The 23,276-nt window shown below is 39.4% G+C and overlaps 1 protein-coding gene across 1 annotated transcript; it reads right to left on the bottom strand.

The window, feature by feature from the left end:
* Positions 1 to 9,112: 9,112 nt before the first annotated feature.
* On the bottom strand, positions 9,113 to 11,105 carry LOC117298865. The gene has a single exon (XM_033782221.1). It carries the CDS (start codon positions 10,729 to 10,731, stop codon positions 9,652 to 9,654), a length of 1,080 nt encoding a protein of 359 aa, XP_033638112.1. The 5' UTR covers positions 10,732 to 11,105; the 3' UTR covers positions 9,113 to 9,651.
* Positions 11,106 to 23,276: the final 12,171 nt, after the last annotated feature.

Below are 23,276 nucleotides of genomic sequence, written 5' to 3' on the forward strand. Positions count from 1 at the left end.
CGTCCTGGAAAACAAAACCGCCACACACCGGGGTAGACCCAGGGCAGCTAAACGAACGCACCCCATATTACGTGGTAGTTTTTATTGACCACGTGTCCGTTGTCAATTTCTGACAACAATACGTGGTTATTTTTGTTGACCACGTGTCCGTGGTCATTTTTGACAACATTGGTGTTGGTGCATATGTTGACGCCGGGAACGTGGTTAAAAATAACCACATCGTGGTTACTTTTTAACCACGTATTTTTAGGAGTGTGTCTATGGCATAATATGCGTCTCAACCTAGCATGTTATACATTAGCTTACACATGGATAGGCAAATCCCCTTTTCATAGCACAGCCACATAGACATGTTGAATATAAAGTTAACGTAAAAATATGCCTATGCAATAACGTTTTCTTACACTGGAACATATTCTTATCGCTAGGAAAAATCAAATAAATTCATCTATAATATTCCAGTCAAGAGGATTAAGTATAGTTTATCTCGTTAATCCGCGATTGGATCAAACTACAGTCTTAAATGCATATGCTTTGGTATTCGAAGCCCCATGTATTATTTTGATAAATCTTATAAATCTCATAATATTACTCATCGATATAACGCAATGGCAATTGAATATTGCGGTTATTAAACTCACAATTCTCAACATTACTTTCGTAGGCGTTTAAAGGCACTGGACACCTTTGGTATTGTCAAAGATTATTATTCTCACTTGGTGTATGACAAATATTATGCATAAAAATAAGTATGTGAAAGTTTTGATACAAATCGAAGTTGCAAGAGAATGATGCAAGAAAAACACCATTGATAATGAAGGAAGTTTCATGTTATATAAATGTGGGAGTAAACCCTAGATAAATATTCCAGGGAAAACCCACGCAGTCAGGTAGGGACTTAAACCCACCTAGCGCCCCCGGTAGGGTTTGAACCGTGCTCCCAGAGGTAGACTGCAAGGCAGGATACCCCTATACGCCAAACCGACTGCCATATCATAATTCATACCAATTATTTCATTACTGTATTAAGGTTTAAAAACCATTGTTCTCTTAATAGTTCGGGAAAATTAATAATTTGAACATTTCATGGAGCACCCATAGGCTATGGGGCTTTGAGGCAGGCCTGGGGCATGGCCTGGGACAAGGCCCGGGGCAACTACCTCCATTGCCTCAATGCAGTACCGTATCCTTCCAGCAGTCGATTTCACAAAACTCTTCCTAACTTAAGACTTATCTTAGGACTTAGGACGAGACCCAACCCTGCACTGTAGTATGCAGACCTTAAGATTAATCCTAAGTTAAGGACGCGTTACTCGTCCTAACTCGAGATAAGACGAGTCCTAACTCTTTGTGAAATCGACCCCAGGCCTTCATACACCGTCCCATGTATAACTCGTTACCTCGACGCGAACACTGACATTATCAAGTTTCGTTTCCCGCGAGACGAACAAGATTCCATCCCGGGATTCTCGCCTAAAATGTTAATGCTATTTATACACGACATTGACGTTTATGTTTCAGTATAAGAGCCATGTGTTGAATCCAGCCACGATCATTAAAGGCACTGGAAACTGTTGGTAATTATTCAAAATAATTGCTAGCATAAAAACCTACCTGGTAATGAGCAATGGAGAGCTGTTAAAAACATAATACATTGTGAGAAACGGCTCCCTCTGACAACGTAATTTGTTTGAGAAAGAGGTAATTTCTCACTCAATCAACTGAAGCCTTTCAATATTACGCATCTGGAAGCACATACAATATTTTGTGCTACAAGGGTGTTTTTTTAATTCAATCATTCTCTACCGACTTCGACGACCAATTGAGCTTAAATTTTCACAGGTTTGTAATGTATGCATATTATGTTGGGATACACCAACAAATGAGAATACTGGTCTTTGATATTTACAAAAGGTGTCCGGCGTCTTTAATGGTATTTATAAACATGACATGAACCTTTATACATATTATATTATGTTTCAGTCTTTAAAGCCCGCTGTTGAATCCGGTCGAAGCCCCAACCATGATCATTATATTCTTTCCCTCTTAGGATTGGATTTTCAGAGCCTACACCGGACTGCGTGGGTTTTCCCTTGACTAGTTCTCTGGGGTTTTCCTCCCACATCTCAAACTGAAACTTCCTTCCTGATGTTCTCTCCATTGGATTCTTGGCTAGTAGATACCGTGATTAAGTTTGCTTTTCTGAGAGTACTTGGCTTCACGACCAGCAATATTAAAAGAAATAAAATTTGATAAATGGATTATTTTTACTGCATAATGATAGGCGAAATATTGACGAAAATGTCAGCTCTGCTCCAAGCCTGCCTTGTGAGGGGACAATTATACTGTACACTCGGGGTTTCCATTAAAAACTAAATCCATACATTTGCTGCAATAAAAAGTGCATTTTAGACGAAAATCTGTGGTAACTCAAAATGAACCTTTGTTCACAAATGTTACGTTCTAATAAAAACTGTTAGTTAGAAGTGCAGAAGCTTCCGATACAAAGTAATTTGTAAACATGTATAAAGTAACTTGAATATAAAGCAATTTGAGAATAATTTCACTTCGAAGTAGAATATTGGTTGCGGAAAAACACATTACTTGTTATCCTCCAGCATTTGAATTTGAGAAACACTACTGTCAGTCACGGTTCTTAGATCATGTATTATACGCGCCGGACTTTCGACGATGATCTCAAAAACACCTTATAAATGAATATTTAAAACAGTTAAAACGAACAGTTCCCGATGCCAAAATGTGTTTTTTTTCCTTTAATAACTTCAAAACAACCTCTGACAGTCTAAATCAGTTTTCAAACTATACGGGAGCGCCTGCATTATTTTATTGAAATGATCAATGTTGCTTTCAGCCCTGGCTTGAAAACGGTCCTTATAAAGGACCCAGTAATAATGAGTGTCTACTATTGAGTGCATAATCAAAGCAATCCAACAGCTCCCAAAACCAAAGGTTTGCGATCCATTTGATGACTAAAAAATAAACCATCTGAAAGTCACGTTTTAGTCAAGTTTAAAACATTACGGGCACAGGCACGTATATTTTGCTTTTGAAAGGGCCAGGGCACCAAGGCATTTTATCCATTCTCCCCTATGCGGAAATTGTGAAATTCTACAGGCACCAAGACAGTGACCAGAGGGGCACACACGCACATCTGTAAAGTATTAGATCTGCGGGTGGGTATACCTGCATTATTTAATTGGAATGATCAATGTTGCTTTCAGTCCCTGAACGAAAACGGTCCTTTATATAGTACCCGGTAATAACTATACTGCGCTATAGTGCCAAGGGTTTCCGGCAATCGGTATTTCGCTTGTATAAAATGGAAAACCTTCCATGCTACCATCAACCTCGTTGGCTTAAAGGCACTGGACACGTTTGGTAATTATCAAAGACCAGTATTCTCACTTGTTGTATCCCAGCATTTGCATAAAATAACAAACCTGTGTAAATGTGGGCTCAACTGGTCATCGAATTTGCAAGTGAATAATGAAGACAGAACAAACACCTCTTGCATTACTTTGTGTGCTTTTAGAAGCATAATGAAATGATTCAGCAGAAGTTTTTTATTGTTTGATTGATATTAATTTACCCCTTTCTCGAATATTCTTCAAAGGGAGCCGTTCCACACATTGTTTTATAGTATCAACAGATCCCTCTATTTGATCGTTACTAAGTAAGTTGTTACGACAACAATTATTTTGAGTAATTACCAATAGTGTCCACGGCCTTTAACGTTTAGTTTTTCAATTAAGTTTACAGATACATCTGCAATACACAGAGAGTTTGGATGACCAATTCCTGTCGGAGTTATTTAATTTTGGGCAGAGGGCACGTTGTATTGTGTATAACTGGAGGCAACGGGTTCCGAGCCCCACCTTGAAAGCATTCCGGGGTTCGATTTCACAAAGAGTTAGGACTAGTCCTAATTTAGGACTAGTCCTAACTTAGGACTAGTCCTAACTTAGGACTAGTCCTAAGAGATATCAAAAACGTACAGCTAGTCCTAAGTTAGGACTAGTAACTCGTCCTAACTCGAGATAAGACTAGTCCTAACTCTTTGTGAAATCCATCCAAGGCCTACTCTAAAAACTCTTTTAGTAAAGAAAATCATACGATCATAGTATACTCGAACCATATACGGAACCCTTCAGAATAACAAATGATTAAGAACATTCAACCCCCCCCCCCCGCCCCCCGAAACTGTGGGTCGGGGTCGAATCAAATAACTGGAAAATCGAAATTCAGTTTTCAATTCCAAAAGAAGAACTGTCGATGAGCATGCTATTGTTAAAGACACTGAGCACGTATCCCAACATATGCATAAAAAACAAGCCTGTTCAAATGTTGACTCAATATCCCAACATATGCATAAAAACAAGCCTGTGAAAATTTTGACTCAATATCCCAACATATGCATAAAAAACAAGCCTGTTCAAATGTTGACTCAATATCCCAACATATGCATTAAAAACAAGCCTGTGAAAATTTTGACTCAATATCCCAACATATGCATAAAAAACAAGCCTGTGAAAATTTTGACTCAATTGGTCATCGAATTTGCAAGAGAATAATGAAACACCCTTTTTGCATAAAAACAAATGTGTGTGTTTTGAGATGCCTAATAACAGGCTTCAGGCCTGAAGTCTTCAACTTTTTTTTAGAGAAATTACCCTTTTTTCTCAGACACTACGTTAATTCAGAGGGAGCCGTTTCTCGTTTGTGTTATACTATGAACAGTTTCCTATTGCTCGTTAAAAAGTTTTTACGCCCCAAAAATATTTAAAGTAATTACTAATAGCGTCCAGTGACTTAACAAAAATTAAACGGGTGAGTCAAACCGGCTAATTTCAAGATCAAAATATTAAACCTCTAAGTTGCCTTTAAACTTTATTTTGTAGCCAGGGTATTTTTACTTTGGTAAAAGTGTATCATCTTTCAGAGGGGAGCGCTTGAATCAATATTTATACTATTCATGGCGACATAACATAAACAAAGACATTTTACTGAGATCATGCAAAGCCTTTTACTGAAGCTGGCACAATGACAGAGCACTTCATTAGTGTCGCGTCCCCTTGTCACGTTTTATTTTCTTCCCCCGTTGTTTGACGTATGCGAAACGAAATAATGGGTCCGTTGAAAGAAACTTAACAGGGGAAACATTGTAACATTATATTCCTCACTGCTATTTCATGACTAAGTATTTAAGATTATGTGGAATACAATATTATTTCCCCCCTGAAGTATGGATATCTTCTTAGGAAATACACACACTCGACCTACTTAACGTTATTAGAAGGGGCGTCAGCGTGCCTTCACATTTCAAGCAAGGCCTACAATTTCATAGAGCTTTTTGGTTTGATGCCTTTTGCAGTTCAAGTTTTTGGCCATGACATGAATCCCTACTCACTGTGAGTGAAAATTATCCTGTAGAAGTTTCAGCTTCTTTTAGTCGCCAAGTGAAAATCACAGAGCAATGCTTCAGAAGAGTGGCGTAAATCCATTGTACATGCTAAAGTAATGTTCGTCTCACTACACGAACATTATTTACGTTACATTGTTTTACGCATTTCTCAAAATCTTCAGCAACTTCAGCAAGTATTACTTCAAGGGAAGCTTTCTACCATCATTATCGTTAAAAGCAGTGGACACTAGTGGTAATTACTCAAAATAATTATTAGCACACAACTTCGTGTGACAAGGGTGTTTTTCTTTCATAGTTCCTCGCAACTTCGACGACCGATTGAGCTAAAATTTTCACATGTTTGTTATTTTATGCATATGTTGAGATACACCAAGTGAGAAGACTGGTCTTTGACAATTACCAATAGTGTCCACAGTCTTTAAGGTAAATGTAAATCTGTGAACGTTTGTGTTTTGTATCGTACAAAAAGTATCCAAACCCTTGAAGTAGAAAATACCGCGTAACAATGTTCTGCTTTATAGGGTCATAGATACCGGTCACAAATTGTTCACATGACATAGTAGTTTGGCTGGTACCCTCATTCTGAATTTTGTTCTGTACTGGATTACTCGTTTGCTTAAGCAGCTCTATGAAATTGGACCACGGTCCACAGGAACATACTGCACAGTATCTCGCCAATGAAAACATTTACACAAAATACACAATTCGGACACCATGTTCTTAAAATTGTCAACGAATTTATTTTGACAAGAAGGTATTCCCAAGTCCAGGGTGCGTGCTCCAACAACACCATTAGAGAACAACATGGTCAAAATACAGTGACATGCACATAAGACGTTTGTCCTGCTGTATACATACAAACTGTATAGAATTCGCGTAGGCTATTTGTACGCCCACTTTTTGTCCCACAGTGTAAATAAAGTGGTAATGCCTTCTGTTTTCAACATTTGGTGCTCGATTATTACATGGTGTAGGCCTACCACCACCACCCCTCCTGGTGTGTCTTCGTTGTGTTCTGGAACTCTTAGGAATTCTTTACAGGATTTTAGGGGGAGAATCTTTACAAGAATAAGATACACAATGCAGTGTGCTAAAGTATGGGAACATTGTTGGAGAGTGGGGGGGGGGGGGGCACTCTCTGCCACAAATCGGGTATTGTGAGTTTGCAAAGATTGACTTTGGTTTTTTACCCATACACCGATGTGTGTTAGCACTGTATACTCAGTACTTTCCCGAGTCATGTGAAAAAGTATCACAGGCATATTACTAGGGTGGGATTCGAACCCACGACCCTTGCAATTCTAGAGCAGTGTCTTACCAACTATACAACCGAGGTTGCCCGGAGGGCCAGTTCGAATCGTATGCTTTGGCAGCGGGTACCGCAACGATGCACTTGCAATTTATGACCATTTTTGCCAGTGAGCATATCAGTTGCATTCTCTTTCCAATTGCGCAATGATGGCAGCTTCAGCAAACACACAATTATGTTACGTCAGCAAATATGTTGTTGTTTGCTCCAGTCATGCTCCATCTATCTGATCGCTTGATTGCATTTACGGTGACGTCATGTACTATCATTAGCAAACACTATAAGTGCACATTTTTTAACACGTGTTCGTTTAATCCCCATATCATGCGTGGACTGTGCATCTTGATTACATTTTACAATATTCTGCCATATGTTTTAGCCTAGGTGGTTTTCATATAACATCTGTGTTTTCCACTTTAAAGGAACATTACATTTTGTTGTTGCTATCAAAACAGTTGCTGTCAGTAAAGTTATGTACATGTAATCCTCCATATGCATTTAACTGACAAACTTGTAGAAGTTTGGGATCGATCGGCCATCTTGGTCACGAGATATAGTGAAAAATAAGACACGTTTGGTAATATGATAAAGGCCAGCATTCTCACTTGGTATATCCAAACATGTGCATGCAAATCTGTAAAAATATTGTCTCAATTGCTCATGTTGCAATAAAATAATGAAAGAAAAAACACCCTTGTTGCACAAATTGGTGTGCTTTATTCAGATGCCTGAGAATGGCTTCAGGCCTGAAGTCTTGCTCATGTTAAAATATTTTAGTGAGAATTTCTCAAAAACTACATTACTTCAGAGGGAGACGTTTCTCACAATGTTTTATACTATCAACAGCTATCCATTGCTCGTTACCAAGTTAGTTTGTATGCTAACATATATTTTATAATTACCAAACGTGTTCAGTGCTTTGAAGCCGATGTCCATAGTAATTCAGTTTACATCAAACTGCTGGTACTTGCAAACAAAAGTACGTACCGTCGAAAATAAATATTGTGTACAAAAGTCTGGCATGGACATTTAATCAAATAAATCACCTGCTGATATGAAAGCCTTCTATGCTACTGTTTATTAAATCATAGAGTAATGATTAAATTAACGTTCAAAAGAAAACATAGAAGACGAGAAGGGAATACAACAAACAAATAGGCAGCGTTGCCATGGAAACCTTCACACGTAAATCACACCAAATAAAACCGCGTTAATTACGTTACAGACTGAGTGTGTACTGTGAAGATTCTCCACTAATAATGTGTATATATCTCTGTTTGTTTCGTTATACGATAAAAGTAATGTGAAAATTTCATCTCAAAAGGCTATAGCGTTTTTGAAATATCGCTGTACCTGTATATCTGGAGCAGTTATACAGGAAGAATAATCGGTAATTTATACACAATCTGAGCAACGTTTCATGCAGAAACTTTCCCCAGATCAAAGAATCCTTCTCTAATGACATACATTAGAAGGGAATTGATTCTTTACATTACCATCAGCTGCAGTGCTTTTACAAAGTAAGTTTGTATGGCCATTAAAGGAACACGTTGCCTTGGATCGGACGAGTTGGTCTATAAAAAGTGTTTGAAACCGTTTGATCCAAGGCAACGTGCTCCTTTAATTGTTGGACTGACTATAAATTATAGTCGATACAAACACCAACTGACAATAAATAAAAGATGGGCTCCTTTACAATGAACTCGTTTTTGGAAAGAATTTTGGAATCCAACCTACAAGTCTAAAACCCCACATAAACAAATTGGGAAAAATACCATGTATTATTCTCTTTCAGAGCGAAATTTAAAATATGACGTCATTCGATGTCAACAATTGAATATCATGGAAAGTGCAAATGGCTGCTTTTTGGATGATGAAAATGTTGCACCAGATAGAAGGGTATCGAATACAACGGCATTAACATTGTTTCAATGCGTTGTCAGACTCAGAGACTTGCAATTATCTTTCCATTTTCAAAAGTAATATCTATTTGGAAATTTTGATAATTGAATTTGACCTTGGGGTCACTTATGTAGGTAGATTGGTGTACTGTCTACCCACTACCCAATTAATGCGTTGATCACTTTACAGCGCCTTCTTCAATAAAAAAGCGTCCATAAAATATAGTCATTGCAGAACTTGGAGGCAACCAACTACAGTGCTTGCTACAGGACCACTTTGGTAGCACATGAGTCACTCTTTAATAAGTAATGTATTCCAGTCCCCAAGAAAAATATGCGAACACTGAAATGTGCGGATGGCTTTTCTTTTTTGCTTGTACAGGGGTCGATTTCACAGAGAGTTAGGACTAGTCCTAACTTAGGACTTGTCCTATAGGACTATATACAAAACGTGTGGCTAGTCCTAAGTTAGGATAAGACTAGTCTTAACTCATTGTAAAATCCACCCCTGGTTGCCTGTAAATTGCCTTGAGTGACATGACCCTTAGTGGATCGAGAAATAGATGGTTGTGATGTGAATAAAAAGTATATCCTATAATGTCCTTTGCACTGTAGATAGTTTGGTACATGGTCTCTCCAAGTGTATGGATGGTCTCTCCATGGAGGAAGGGTCTCTTAGTCTCACTCTGTGATGTACAGATGTAACACTGGCTCACAAGGCCCAAGTTGGAATCCATGGACTATTTGCGATATCCTTCATCTTCTTTACACTGGGGTTGAGCTAAAAAATATGGTTGCACAAACCCCGGGTCAAGGCAAACCTTGGTCACATAGCATCCAACTCGAGTTTACACCCTACACCCTATCGGTGTTCTGTCCATTTCATGCCGAGTGTATATTGCCAGTCAAATAACTAACCATCATAAGCATGCATTTAAAAACACATCTTTAAGATGCAATTGATTTTAACTTGTTAACACCCTTTTTTTTGTCCGACTTCAATACTCGTCCTCTGGACTCGAGAAATCAAAAGAAACACCATTCCTTGTCTCATACGAGGAATGTCTAATGTTCAACTTATCGTTCGATTTCGAAACTCCCCTGTTCTTCATGTCACACGACACGGCTCGCCCCCTGAAGAGCTGCTCATAGTTGTTATTATTCGGCGCCCCGAGCGAGGACGGGTCGTTTATGCATTTCCAATCATGCCACGCACTCTCGAACGCCTTGCCGATGAAAGCGACGATTTTCTCGGCTTTCTCCTTTGAGGAGCACACGAACACATGGCATATCAAGACACTACTGTATGTTTTGCAGATGAGAGCCACAGCTCTTGGGTAGCGGAGGTCCGTAGCGCAGTACGCAACAGTCGCAATGGGGATAGTTTCATTGACCAGTTTCTCGTCGTCGTCGATGACCACACATCGCTTGGTGATGCTCAGACAGCAGGATTTAAAGAAAGACTTGCTGGTGGATTTCGGGCGAGGCGACTTCGGGGTGGCGAGGTTGGTCGGGGAAGAGGGGCGTAACAACTGCGGGGACGATGTGGATAAGTTAGAGGGTGATGGTGACGATGATAAGGAAGGGGAGGAGGACCGCTGGCCCCCGGATGGAGAAGACGCTGCCAGGAGGTCTTCAGTTGATGATGAAGCAGGCGATGATGATGACGATAATGCAGTGAGATCAGGAGCAAGTTTCTTCACGGCGTTCACGGCCTCGCTCACCTGTAACGTTGTCACCCTGGTCCGTCCCTGGTACCTCACGTGGAATTCTTTCCCCGTGAAAGTCGACTCCGACCCGGTATGGTGACTGCCACTAGTCCCAGTGCTCACCCCACCGTCCCACGAGTCCCTGCTGCCGTTGTTAAGATTTGCCGGTGGTTTGATCCTCCTCCTTAGCATGGATGGAGAATTCTTCAATGTGCTGAGGAGAGTTCTCTTGGTCTTGGGGTGGGTTGATGGACACATTTCTGGCGAGACAAGAGAAACCGGGTCCACAGATAGGGTCACCACCGGTAACGGTGCTGAATTATTGTCAGACATTGTTACTCTAAAAGTTGGTGAGTCCAATGTAGGCATGTGACTGGCTTGATGTCAGAAATCCAATAAGAAGTTCTCACTACTCTTTAGGAGTAGAATTAGTAGTAGTAGTAGTAGTGTACTCAACAATCTATCAACAAAGTCAATTATCAGCGACCGATTACTGCAGAAGCACAAACAAACTGCTCCTTTTTTCACCCGATGTAGGTGGGTAGAGTGGCCCAGCGGGTTGTATGCAGGTACGGAAATATTTCCTGTCGATGACTCATGCATTAGTTTCACTCACAGCAAAATATTCGTCAAAACACTATCAGTTCACGAAAAATTCAATTCAGCAGTGATAGTATAAACACACCCATCGCACATAACAGAGGAGCGCTAACACATGTACAGTACATTACATCCTATGTGTATGCAGCGTAAACACTGAATGGGACAGGTATAATAGTCAAACCATGCTCAACACAACAAAGTAATACGTCATAACTGTTGACGACTGTTGCGTGACTCATGAAGGACGTTGATTGCGTTACGTCCAGTCGTCCTCCGTCCATAGTGAGTTATTTATAGACTTTTAATTTTATGTTTCCATGTTATGATTAAACGGAAGACGGGACTCACCATGTACATGTAGAAGGTTCCCCAAACCCTGTAGCGTAACAACGGGGTTCATTGTTTTTTTTCTGATGAGTTCATTTTCTTTTAAAGGCACTGGCCACCTTTTAAAGTTATTGTCAAGTATTCTTACTTGGTGTATACCAACATGCATGACATACCAAACATATTTAAACTCAATTGGTCATCTTAATAGCTGCAAGAGGGTAATGCAAGAAAACAAAAACACCCAAGTTGCATTACTTTGTGTGCTTTCTCAGATGCCTAATAAAAGGCTTCAGCCTCAGGTGATGTCTTTTAAATGACCCATTACTCACAAAAAACTACGACGTTACTTCAGAGGGAGCCGTCACTATCTCCAAATGTTGTATACTATCAATAGCTCTCCATTACTCGTTACCAAGTAAGTTATTTATGCTAACAATTATTTTGAGTGATTACCAAACACTGTCAATGCCTTTAAGAGGGTAAGTACAAAACAAACAACTGATGAAAGGCTTGGTTATGAATCATACATCGTAACGGTAATTGTCTCAGCGTGATTTCTCCTTCATCAGTGCGGGCAGGAAACCCTCTACTGTCGGCCAGCCTCAAGGGTGCCACCCCACTAAATAAACGGAAAAGTTCCTGTATCCTGCCAACACTCAAGTTTGCATTCGTCGTGAAATAAAATAGTATTTAATTTACTCAAATGAGATATTCGCTTTTTGTGTGAAAAATGAGTGCAAAAGTGGTGGCAGGATGACACGGAAGGTTTTCCAAATAAACTCCCATAGAATACAGTGCAAACTTGTAATTGTTCAAAAATACACAAAACGTACTTAGAATCGAAGTCTCATAATTCTTTACCGTAAATGGTAAATTGTTCATTGACTCGTTACTATCTGCTTAATTTAATTTTGGGAGTCCTAAGGACTGGCACCGAATAAAACACCCCTTGCGGCAGTGTAACTTTCCACTTGAACGTCCGAACATATCGGCAATAAATGTGCCCCATCTAACCGCTGATTACACAATCACTAGATTAAATATTTTCGTCTAAGTAGTTACTGAATCACACTTTCTTGATTTGTGTAATTCATAATCATAGACGTTAAACCAATGTTTGTATGAGAGAGATTTGGCTGTTCAGACAAACAAACAAACAAACAAACAAGTTGAAGTCGAACCCCCATGTGCATTTGACTTCCGTATTAAAATTAACTTGTTCAGTAATATCCATTAAATGCTAATTAGATTAATTATATAGGCCTACTCGGACCTGGGTCAAATTATAGTCGCAAAAGCGATACTGCTTTAACAATTCTCTGCAAAGCAGAAACAATTAATGAGGATGTCACAACTTGTACCTGTGACACAGTTTGCTGGTAGTTTAATTTTTGTTGTTGTGGTAAGCTACTTTTTATACTTATTGAACACTAAGCCCAGGATACTTCACCATCCGTGTGCCACCTTTCAATGATTTCAGGAGTTTGTTTTGCTCATGAAACAGTCGTAAACACACCTGTTTTTGTTTCGAATAGATGACCAAATTGCATCACGTGGTTTAGTATACAGTTTAGTTACAGTTGTTTACATTACTTTGAGTTGACCCGTGGTTTACCCATACCCTATGTCCAATTTTGGTTATGACGGTTCATGCATCCATGGGGGATTTGTCATGGTCCACTCACGATCACCCCAATTTTGTAGTTGACGTCATCATCTGGAGCAAGGACTATAGACTTGCAATCAAGTTATTACTCTCACGATACCATAAAATATTACTTCAAACACTAAACGACCTTCCAAGAGCAATCGGGTGTATTCCGAGAATCACCGGTGCATAATACAAGTTCTTTTATGAAGCTTTTTTTTTTACAATGTTAGTAAACCCATGGCGGTTTATTTCTTCCTACATGGTAAACCATGCGTGGACATACAATGGTTGATCGGAAAAACACGCAGTGATCTTGTGGCAGTCGCGCAACCGAGCGAGGACGAACTTCTGGCATCAAAAATGCTGCCCTCTGTTGGCAAGATGAAGTGATGCAAATGCACTCGGTATGAAACATTTATCACTCGACCTAGCCTGAACGTCTGACGTCATTCTTCGAGGCTCGTGAATATAAAGACAGGGGCCCAGTCTACACTCGACCCAACACTTTATTTCAGACTAAATTTGGACAGTTCGATTGTTTTGATCCCGTAATGTAAATTATTGACAATAAAACATGATATTGACATTTCATGGCCGCGTTCTTGAGTCATTGAAAATCCAGAGTGAGTGTGTTTAGGAAAAAAATAGCCCTTAAAAGGAATACATAATCTGAGAAAAGTTACTGACAACGCTTCTGAGGTTCAAATTTGTGGCCAAATCTTTTTGAGTCCTCAAAATGCTCTATATTATTGAAGGCTGTACGCTTCTAATTAAAAGTTGATACAGTTTATAAAGTTTTTAAGAGTTTACGAAACAAATACATTGTGTTAATGTCTTAGCAAAATATCCTTTGAAAAAGACTTGCCCATAAGCTTAAATTTAGTGGATGAAAAACATTAACGGTATATATTGTTCTAAGAAAAACATTGAATTATCTAAATGGTCCGATGTGGCAGGGGGTCCCCCCCCCCCCCACACACACACCCCACTCACCATACGACGAACTGTGTGAACAAGAAAGTAGCTGGAGTACTTGCCCACTCATGCCCACTCCAAGCGGCGTCAGGGAATTCTGTACGCTGGAGACTATGTACCCCTCATGGGAAGTCGCATGGGCTCGAAGAGGATAATTCAAAAGAGGGCACACTGTATCAGACCAAAATCTCCTGCCACACAGGTGACACCCTCAAAGTTAGCAATGTGAACACATGTCAAAGGTCATTGCCACTATCCGCACCCCCCTCCCTTAATGCGAAGGCACAGTGTCTAGTTTTAATCACAGCTTATAAATATTCCTGGCGCAGAGATTACATTGTTGTAATTGCTCTCTTCCTCCGTCCGCGTCTGCTTTGTGGAAATCACAGTCTTTGAAACAATTCCAGTATAGAAGAATGTTAACATATTATTAAAAATAATATCACTGACTGATCCGCTGAACTGACTTCAGCGCAGTATAGTGTGGCATTCCGGCGAAATATTAACACCACAGGCATAGTGCAAAGGTAGGTAGCATACATGTTGAATCTCACGGGGCACCACCCTCTGGGGCACCACATGGACTTTTGTGAGCACAATAATACTAAGAGCCCAAAATATGTTTCGTAGCAATACTGCTGGAAGTTAGGGCACATTTTGGGCGCCTTTAAGTTGTTGGGCTTGAAAAGGCGTTTGTTATTAAATGAATGGTTTGAGGAATTTTAAAAGTGTAATTAATAGGTCTATAATGATTCACATCTCTAATCTCTAATTTCTATTAGAGTATTATATATGCCGAAAATATACAAGTTTTGATATCATAGGCACACTTTTAAAGAACTCTGAAAACACATTACTTTGTATTACATAAAGGAACTTCTTTATCGTTGCCATGTGGGCGTATGCTACAGTGCTACAACCATCTTCCGCGCGTCTCCATGGGCCGATTTCACGAAACTTTACGCAAAACTGCGTAAGTCCACTTGCGCGACGTTTATGGCGTATTAGTCGGCCATAAACGTTCCGCAAGTGGACTTAAGGCCGGTTTATAGTCGGTCGCACGATGGTCGCGCGATGGAAATCTTGACGCGCAATCATAAAAAGACACAGTTTTTAAGCCTCAGTCTTAGGATCGCGCGCAAGATTTCCATCGCACGACCATTGCGCGACCGACTGTAAACCGGCCTTTACGCAGTTGCGTAAAGTTTCGTGACATCGGCTGCATCATGCCTTTACCGTATGTGGGTCACTTCTACGAGAACGAGTGAGCGAAGTGCAAAGCTTGGTGGCACGGAGTGTTCCACTTTAGGCCACGAGAATTTGTTTTAACATTATCTGCACTCTATGACACTTCAGCTGCATGTCACACATTGTTTCCACCATCTTGAACTTTGCTTTATTTACCTTTTAACAACTGTCGGCGTTGAGGGGCCACTCGACACAGTTTTAAATACAAAAGCTTTCTAGCCAGCTCGATTTAGGGTCCAGAACGACGAGCAAAATATTGCGAAGCCTTTATGTCGTGGGGTCCGTGGCCGCTCTTGGGGCTAAGTATATGAATGTTTCTCCGTATTCTCATTTTTTACATTTTTTTTTAAACTAAGCACTTTTATGTAAAACAGCCGTTGTGCTGATATTTGCATCTTGTTGCAGATTTTGAAATAAATAAATAAACAAATAAATAAATAACTAAATTTACATCAGATTCTCTCCGGTGCAGTAGTAACAGTTTTGTTTTCTCAAGCTGTCCGTACCCCCTTTGGTGACGACCAGTCTTAAAGGCAGTGGAGTGGACACTATTGGTAATTACTCAAAATAATCATTAGCATAAAACCTTACTTGGTGACGAGTAATGGGGATAGATTGATGGTATAACACATTGTGAGAAACGGCTCCCTCTGAAGTGCCATAGTTTTCGAGAAAGAAGTAATTTTCCACGAATTTGATTTCGAGATCTCAGATTAAGAACTTTAGGTCTCGAAATCAACCATCTAAACGCACACAACTTCGTGTGACAAGAGTGTTTTTTCTTTCATTGTTATCTCGCAACTTCGATGACCGATTGAGCTCAAATTTTTACAGGTTAGTTATTTTATGCATATGTTGAGATACACTAACTGTGAAGGCTTGCCTTTGACAATTACCAATAGTGTCCACTGCCTTTTACATGGGTTGTGTAACCGTGTTTTAAGGTCATGTTGATGTAGGGCCAAGACCTTAGTAATCGCTCTTGAAACTAGTGGCAATAAAAACGTACGTGGTTAGAAGTCCTCTATCAAATTTAGAGAATCATTTCACTTTGAAGTATTGAGGTTGTGAACAAATATATCACTTGCTATCCCCTAAGGTGTGAATCCCAGAACCATTACTGACAGTAACGCCTCTCATTATTGTGATTTCCAATTACGGGTTATTCTTCTTGCGTGGACATAATCGCTTAGAATTTACAGCGTTATCTCATAAAACGCGATCACTGTTTGAATTGATATTGTCACAGTTACGTTTTTGTTGTTGGCCTATATCTTTATTTACATTAGATTAAAACAATTAAACGATTCCAAAATGTAAATACCAAAGGTGCAGTTTGACAATAAAAGTTATCGCTGCTTGCCTGTACCACCATGTATTCCTCATGAAAGGTCACTCTTTTGTGAAAGTGGCACCACTCACAGGTGAGCCTAACAACACACCGCATATTTGAATAACAATACATCACCGATTTGGGGGGAGTTGATGCATGCAATGGTGTACCGTGTGTAAAGTGTAGTTTATCTACAGATGGATGTGCAAGTGTAGTTTACCTATTAAAATAAACATGGCGTAAACAGAACCACGATCGACCAAGGACTTGTTGGTAAGTTATGGTTTGTCGACCTGTAGTGTGTTTTGCAATCGGTTTTGAGGTGATAGTATATTTGAATTTTGGTTTAACCATGGATGTAGAAATAGAATGCTACCTCCATGGTTGAATATGGATGAAGATTTAATCATTCAACCAGATGTCAAGCATGGATCTATCGACAACGTTGCTATTTAATTTCCAATGCATTATTGTTGGTTATCAGTGTGTGGGATCGATTGTAAAAAGTAGTGTTTGCCAAAATACAACGTTGGACCAATTATATTGGAGTCATCGCTTTATATGCCCATAAATAACACAAACACTACCTTTAGAGATCATTAAAGGCAGTGGACACTATAGGTAATTACTCAAAATAATTATTAGCATAAAACCTTACTTGGAAAGAGTAATGGGGAGAGGTTGATAGTATAAAACATTGTGAGAAATGGCTCCCTCTGAAGTGACGTAGTTTTGGAGAAAGAAGTAATTTTCCACGAATTTGATTTCGAGACCTCAAGTTTAGAACTTGAGGTCTCGAAATCAAGCATCTGAAAGCACACAACTTAGTGTGACAAGAGTGTTTTTTCTTTCATTGTTATCTCGCAACTTCGATGACCGATTGAGCTCAAATTTTTACAGGTTAGTTATTTTATGCATATGTTGAGATACACTAACTGTGAAGGCTTGCCTTTGACAATTACCAATAGTGTCCACTGCCTTTTACATGGGTTGTGTAACCGTGTTTTAAGGTCATGTTGATGTAGGGCCAAGACCTTAGTAATCGCTCTTGAAACTAGTGGCAATAAAAACGTACGTGGTTAGAAGTCCTCTATCAAATTTAGAGAATCATTTCACTTTGAAGTATTGAGGTTGTGAACAAATATATCACTTGCTATCCCCTAAGGTGTGAATCCCAGAACCATTACTGACAGTAACGCCTCTCATTATTGTGATTTCCAATTACGGGTTATTCTTCTTGCGTGGACATAATCGCTTAGAATTTACAGCGTTATCTCATAAAACGCGATCACTGTTTGAATTGATATTGTCACAGTTACGTTTTTGTTGTTGGCCTATATCTTTATTTACATTAGATTAAAACAATTAAACGATTCCAAAATGTAAATACCAAAGGTGCAGTTTGACAATAAAAGTTATCGCTGCTTGCCTGTACCACCATGTATTCCTCATGAAAGGTCACTCTTTTGTGAAAGTGGCACCACTCACAGGTGAGCCTAACAACACACCGCATATTTGAATAACAATACATCACCGATTTGGGGGGAGTTGATGCATGCAATGGTGTACCGTGTGTAAAGTGTAGTTTATCTACAGATGGATGTGCAAGTGTAGTTTACCTATTAAAATAAACATGGCGTAAACAGAACCACGATCGACCAAGGACTTGTTGGTAAGTTATGGTTTGTCGACCTGTAGTGTGTTTTGCAATCGGTTTTGAGGTGATAGTATATTTGAATTTTGGTTTAACCATGGATGTAGAAATAGAATGCTACCTCCATGGTTGAATATGGATGAAGATTTAATCATTCAACCAGATGTCAAGCATGGATCTATCGACAACGTTGCTATTTAATTTCCAATGCATTATTGTTGGTTATCAGTGTGTGGGATCGATTGTAAAAAGTAGTGTTTGCCAAAATACAACGTTGGACCAATTATATTGGAGTCATCGCTTTATATGCCCATAAATAACACAAACACTACCTTTAGAGATCATTAAAGGCAGTGGACACTATAGGTAATTACTCAAAATAATTATTAGCATAAAACCTTACTTGGAAAGAGTAATGGGGAGAGGTTGATAGTATAAAACATTGTGAGAAATGGCTCCCTCTGAAGTGACGTAGTTTTGGAGAAAGAAGTAATTTTCCACGAATTTGATTTCGAGACCTCAAGTTTAGAACTTGAGGTCTCGAAATCAAGCATCTGAAAGCACACAACTTAGTGTGACAAGGGTGTTTTTTCTTTTATACGCCGACGACCGATCACGCTCAAATTTTCACAAGGTTTGTTATTTTATGCATTATGTTGAGATACACCAAGTGAGAAGACTGGTCTTTGACAATTACCAATAGTGTCCACTGGCTTTAAACAGTCAACTACAAAACAAGTTGTATCGTTTAACACCGCCCAGTGAGTGGATTAGACAACTTCTGCACAATGCATGCTACTTTATTTTATACAGCAGGTAAGGTGATTAACGTTCCGTTTTTCCTAAACACAGATTTCGATTGGTTAAGAAAATTCACAAAGGTAAGTGACGAGGCAATAGTAGCATAAATGTACTTTGTCATCAGTTTGAGGAACAGTATATTTAACCAAACAGTGTATGATATGACAGTCAGGTTGGCTCAGTGGTTTCTTTCCCTGCCTGCACCTCTAGTCTGTGGACCCCGGTTCGAGCCCGGTGTCGCATGCAATTATGTCCTCTATACAATACTATCCGGAGGACATTATTGCATATGCAATAATGTCCGCCGGACGGTTTTGCATATGCTGGCTCTCGAACAAGTTATGGTGGTTCGAAACCCCGCTATGTCCTTGAGCAAGGCACAACTACCTCGCTTCATCCAGGTTAAGCCCTATGGTATATGCGGGGAAAGAGGTTGATAATGTTTTAAGGGATCTATTTGTTACTGGATGTTCCCCTTTTAAAATATTCCTCTTGATGAATTGGTGGCTGAAACGCTAAATTCAGAAAGGTCCAAAAGAGGGAAATTCAAACGAACATTTCATCGCGCGGACGGAACTCTTATTACTGTTCTAAAAACGTGCAGTTTTGGTGAGGCACTTCAAAGACCAGATATAGTGCCTAAACCGAAAGGCGTCAAAGCTCACCAAGCCGCGGTTTCGAAAACGGCCTTATAAAAAACCGTTTATAAAATCATCATAATGTTACGGAGCTCTGGAAGTGCCATCCGACTTGTTAATTTCCTTTGAGACCCGTACCCTGAACGTAGATGTCAACTTCCCGAAATAATATACGGATAAAACGTCCTGAAAAGGACAAGAACCCGAGACAAATTATTTTGGAAAGACGACACCTATCTTTACGTTTATGATGTCATCATTCTACAATTATGATCTTCTCATGTTCACAGCAAGTTTGATGAGACATTTCCAGAGCTAGTTGCGCTTCAACCATCTCGTTATATCTCAATACATTCAAAGAACAAAACATCTTCAGTCAGCCCCAGGTATCACTAATCTTCCTATGGTTCTCGCTCCTTCCAGAGCGCTGATGTGCATCTTTGGAATAGTTACCACACAATGCCAAACAGGCTGAAACCTCTGTGTTAAAACGCAGTGGTTCAATCAATGCTGTCATAATTTCATTTTTGTCTGAATTTTCAACATTTTCCTTCTCTCTTTAAGTGCATGAGGGACCTTACGGTGGTATGCACTGTCTATTGGTATTGCATATTTACAGATTCCATTTTTCCTTTGAAACACAGGTGAATGTTCCAGATATCGTAGGAGCCCCTAATTACATTTCTTGAAGCTGTTGGAATTTTGGGAGACAGTAGACACCCAGGAACCGTTAACTTTATTCCAGTCTCTGAAGGCTTTTGATAGATTCATCATGCTTGATCTAACCGGTATGTGGGTCTCTATCGGGGTCTTATGCGCCGCTGTTGCCTCCATGGTCGTCTTCGCAATGTACAAGCAGCTCTTCGGTGTCATTGAGCTGCCTGAACGGAAACTGGAGACCGTTGTAGTAGAGCCACCAGCAGCCAGCACATCCAATGATAAGGCCGAAGGGACCAGTGATGAAGTATCTCCTCCATACGTTTACGAACAACAAATCCAAGTTGAAACCAGCACCTAATTACATTGTATAGAGAAACTTAAACCCACATAGGCACGTAGTTAGCGAACTTATACCCAAAATTGGTATAATCCAGAGCAAACTTTTCGAGACCAATGGGAGACTTTGGAACGCTAGGGGGCAGCAGACATTCCAGAGCATGCGCAAATTACCGTGAACGATGGATTTTACCTGGTAAGTCTGCTGCCACCAAGCATCCGCAAAGGTCCCCCATTGTGGAGCCATCGCCAGCCAGCACCTCCGGTGACAAAGCCGAAGGGACCAGTGATGAGTACCTCCTCCATAAGTTTACGAACAACAAATCCAAGTTGAAACCAACACCTTATTTAAATTAGAGAACTTATACCCCAAAATGGTCACGTTACCCAAACGGGCACATAATCCATAGCACACTTTTCGAGACCATTGTGGAGCCATCACCAGAAAGGACCTCCGATGACAAGGCAAGGGACCAGTGATGACCTCCTCTACGTTCACGACATCAATTCCAAGCTGGAACCTGCACCTTATTAGAGAACTTTATACCCGAACGGGCACCCATCCAAGGGTGGATTTCACAAAGATTTGAGACTAGTCTTATCTCAAGTTAAGAAAGACGACTTACTCGTCCCATCTATTTGATGTCTACCTCCATGCTCATACTACAAGGACTATCCTGAAGTTTTGTAATAACTCCTAAAGAGTCCCGGACTACATGTAGTCCAAAGTTAGGACTACACGTAGTATCTTTGTGAAATCGACCCAAAGCACATGTTTCTCGATGTATGTATAATTATGAACATGTACAGTGTATTGGCACTTCTTAGTCAACTTGTTAAAAATAGTCAATTCCCACTCGACGCTGTTTTGAAAAAGAAACTGGTTTACTGCATTGCTCTTCTAACATATGTATTTCTCTAAATTGCGTGGTTTTCCCTTTACTTTGCGAACTAATTATAACACGGTCAGCCATTTTGTGGAGCCAAAATGGTTGGCGTGCCGTGTTACTTTAAGTTTACGACGTATAATAATAAGATCGTATTTTTGACTTTCAAATAATTTTGTTACAGTTTAATGGATAGCAGTTTATTACGTGTACATGTACACATGAAAATGTTTTTGTATCGTTTGTCTTTCACCCCCCCCCCCCCCAAACATTCTTGTAGCTTTAAAACGAAGGTGTCCGAGTATAGGTTTTTAAAGGTTGTATAGTCTTCCTATTAATGTTATATAATGCAGTATAATCGTCTTCCATACAAACAGTTTGATAACAAAAGTAATAATGTTTAGTTCTATTGTTTTACTCATACACCGATGTGTTGTAAGCATGGCTTGGTTATGAGCACTATCTCTCGAGCACTGTACACCTGTGGTAACTAACTGTCAAAGACCAGTATAATGAACATAACAAATCTGTGAACATTTTGACTCAATTTGGTCGTCGAAGAATAAAAATGAAAGAAAAACAGAAATTGCACAAAATGTGTGTGCTTTCAGACGCCAAAAATATTTAAAGACTTTAGGCCTAAAGCCTTTTTTTACTTTGACTAAGAAATTACCTCTTTTTCAAAAACTACGTTACTTCACATAGAGCCGTTTATCGCAATTTGTTATACTACCAACATCTCTCCATTGCTCATTTCCAAGTAAGTTTGTATGCTAACAATTATTTTGAAGTGCCTTTAAAGACAGTGGACACTATTGGTAATTGTCAAAGGCCAGTCATCTCACTTGCTGTATCTCAACATATTAATAAAATAATAAACCAGTGAAAATTTGAGCTCAATCGGTCATCGGTTAAGTTGCGAGATAACAATGAAAGAAAAAAAACACCTTTGTCACACGAAGTTGTAAGCTTTCAGATGCTTGAATTTGAGACCTCAAATTCTAAATCTGCACATAAAATCTATTGGGGCATATCTCAGGAAGTCGCTAATGAACTCTAGAAGAGCAATGTATTAAAGTCAGTGGACACTACATGTATTGGTAGTTACTCAAAATAATTATTAGCATAAAACCTTACTTGGTAACGAGTAATGGGGAGAGGTTGATAGTATAAAACGTTGTGAGAAACGGCTCCCTCTGAAGTGACGTAGGTTTCGAGAAAGAAGTAATTTTAATCGAATTTGATTTCGAGACCTCAGATTTAGAATTTTGAGGTCTCGAAATCAAGCATCTGATAGCACACAACTCCGTGTGACAAGGCGGGTGTTTTTTTCGTTCACTCGCAACTTCGACGACCGATTGAGCTCAAATTTTCACAGGTTTGTTATTATAATTTTATACATAGTTGAGATACACCAACTGTAAAGACTAGTCTTTGACAATTACCAATAGTGTCCAGTGTCTTTAGTGTCCAGTGTCTTTAAGAGCAGCTGTAAAGATGTTATGCTTATAAAGAGAGCAATGTTTTGTATTAAGTCCAACATATCATGCTTTGTGTTTCTTTATAACGACGCTGATGTTATATAAAGAGGTTTGGCCGGCAATGGTCTTTATATAACGAGAGTAGAGTTTTAAAAGTGCCTAATCACACAGCGGTATAGTACGAGTACACAAGCATTTTAACAAAATATTTTAACAGAGATGTATTATTACTATTGTTATGCGAAACAAACCAAGAAATCAAGTTGTAATTGAAACGCAAAATCCCATTGGAATTTTACTTATTAAATAGTTGTCTT

Source organism: Asterias rubens, chromosome 13 (genome assembly GCF_902459465.1).
Source record: "Asterias rubens chromosome 13, eAstRub1.3, whole genome shotgun sequence".
Classification (NCBI taxonomy): Eukaryota; Metazoa; Echinodermata; class Asteroidea; order Forcipulatida; family Asteriidae; genus Asterias; species Asterias rubens.

Bases quoted from the DNA above. Each gene is read 5' to 3' on its own strand.
- LOC117298865 (XM_033782221.1), bottom strand. From the start codon at position 10,731: ATGCCTACATTGGACTCACCAACTTTTAGAGTAACAATGTCTGACAAT.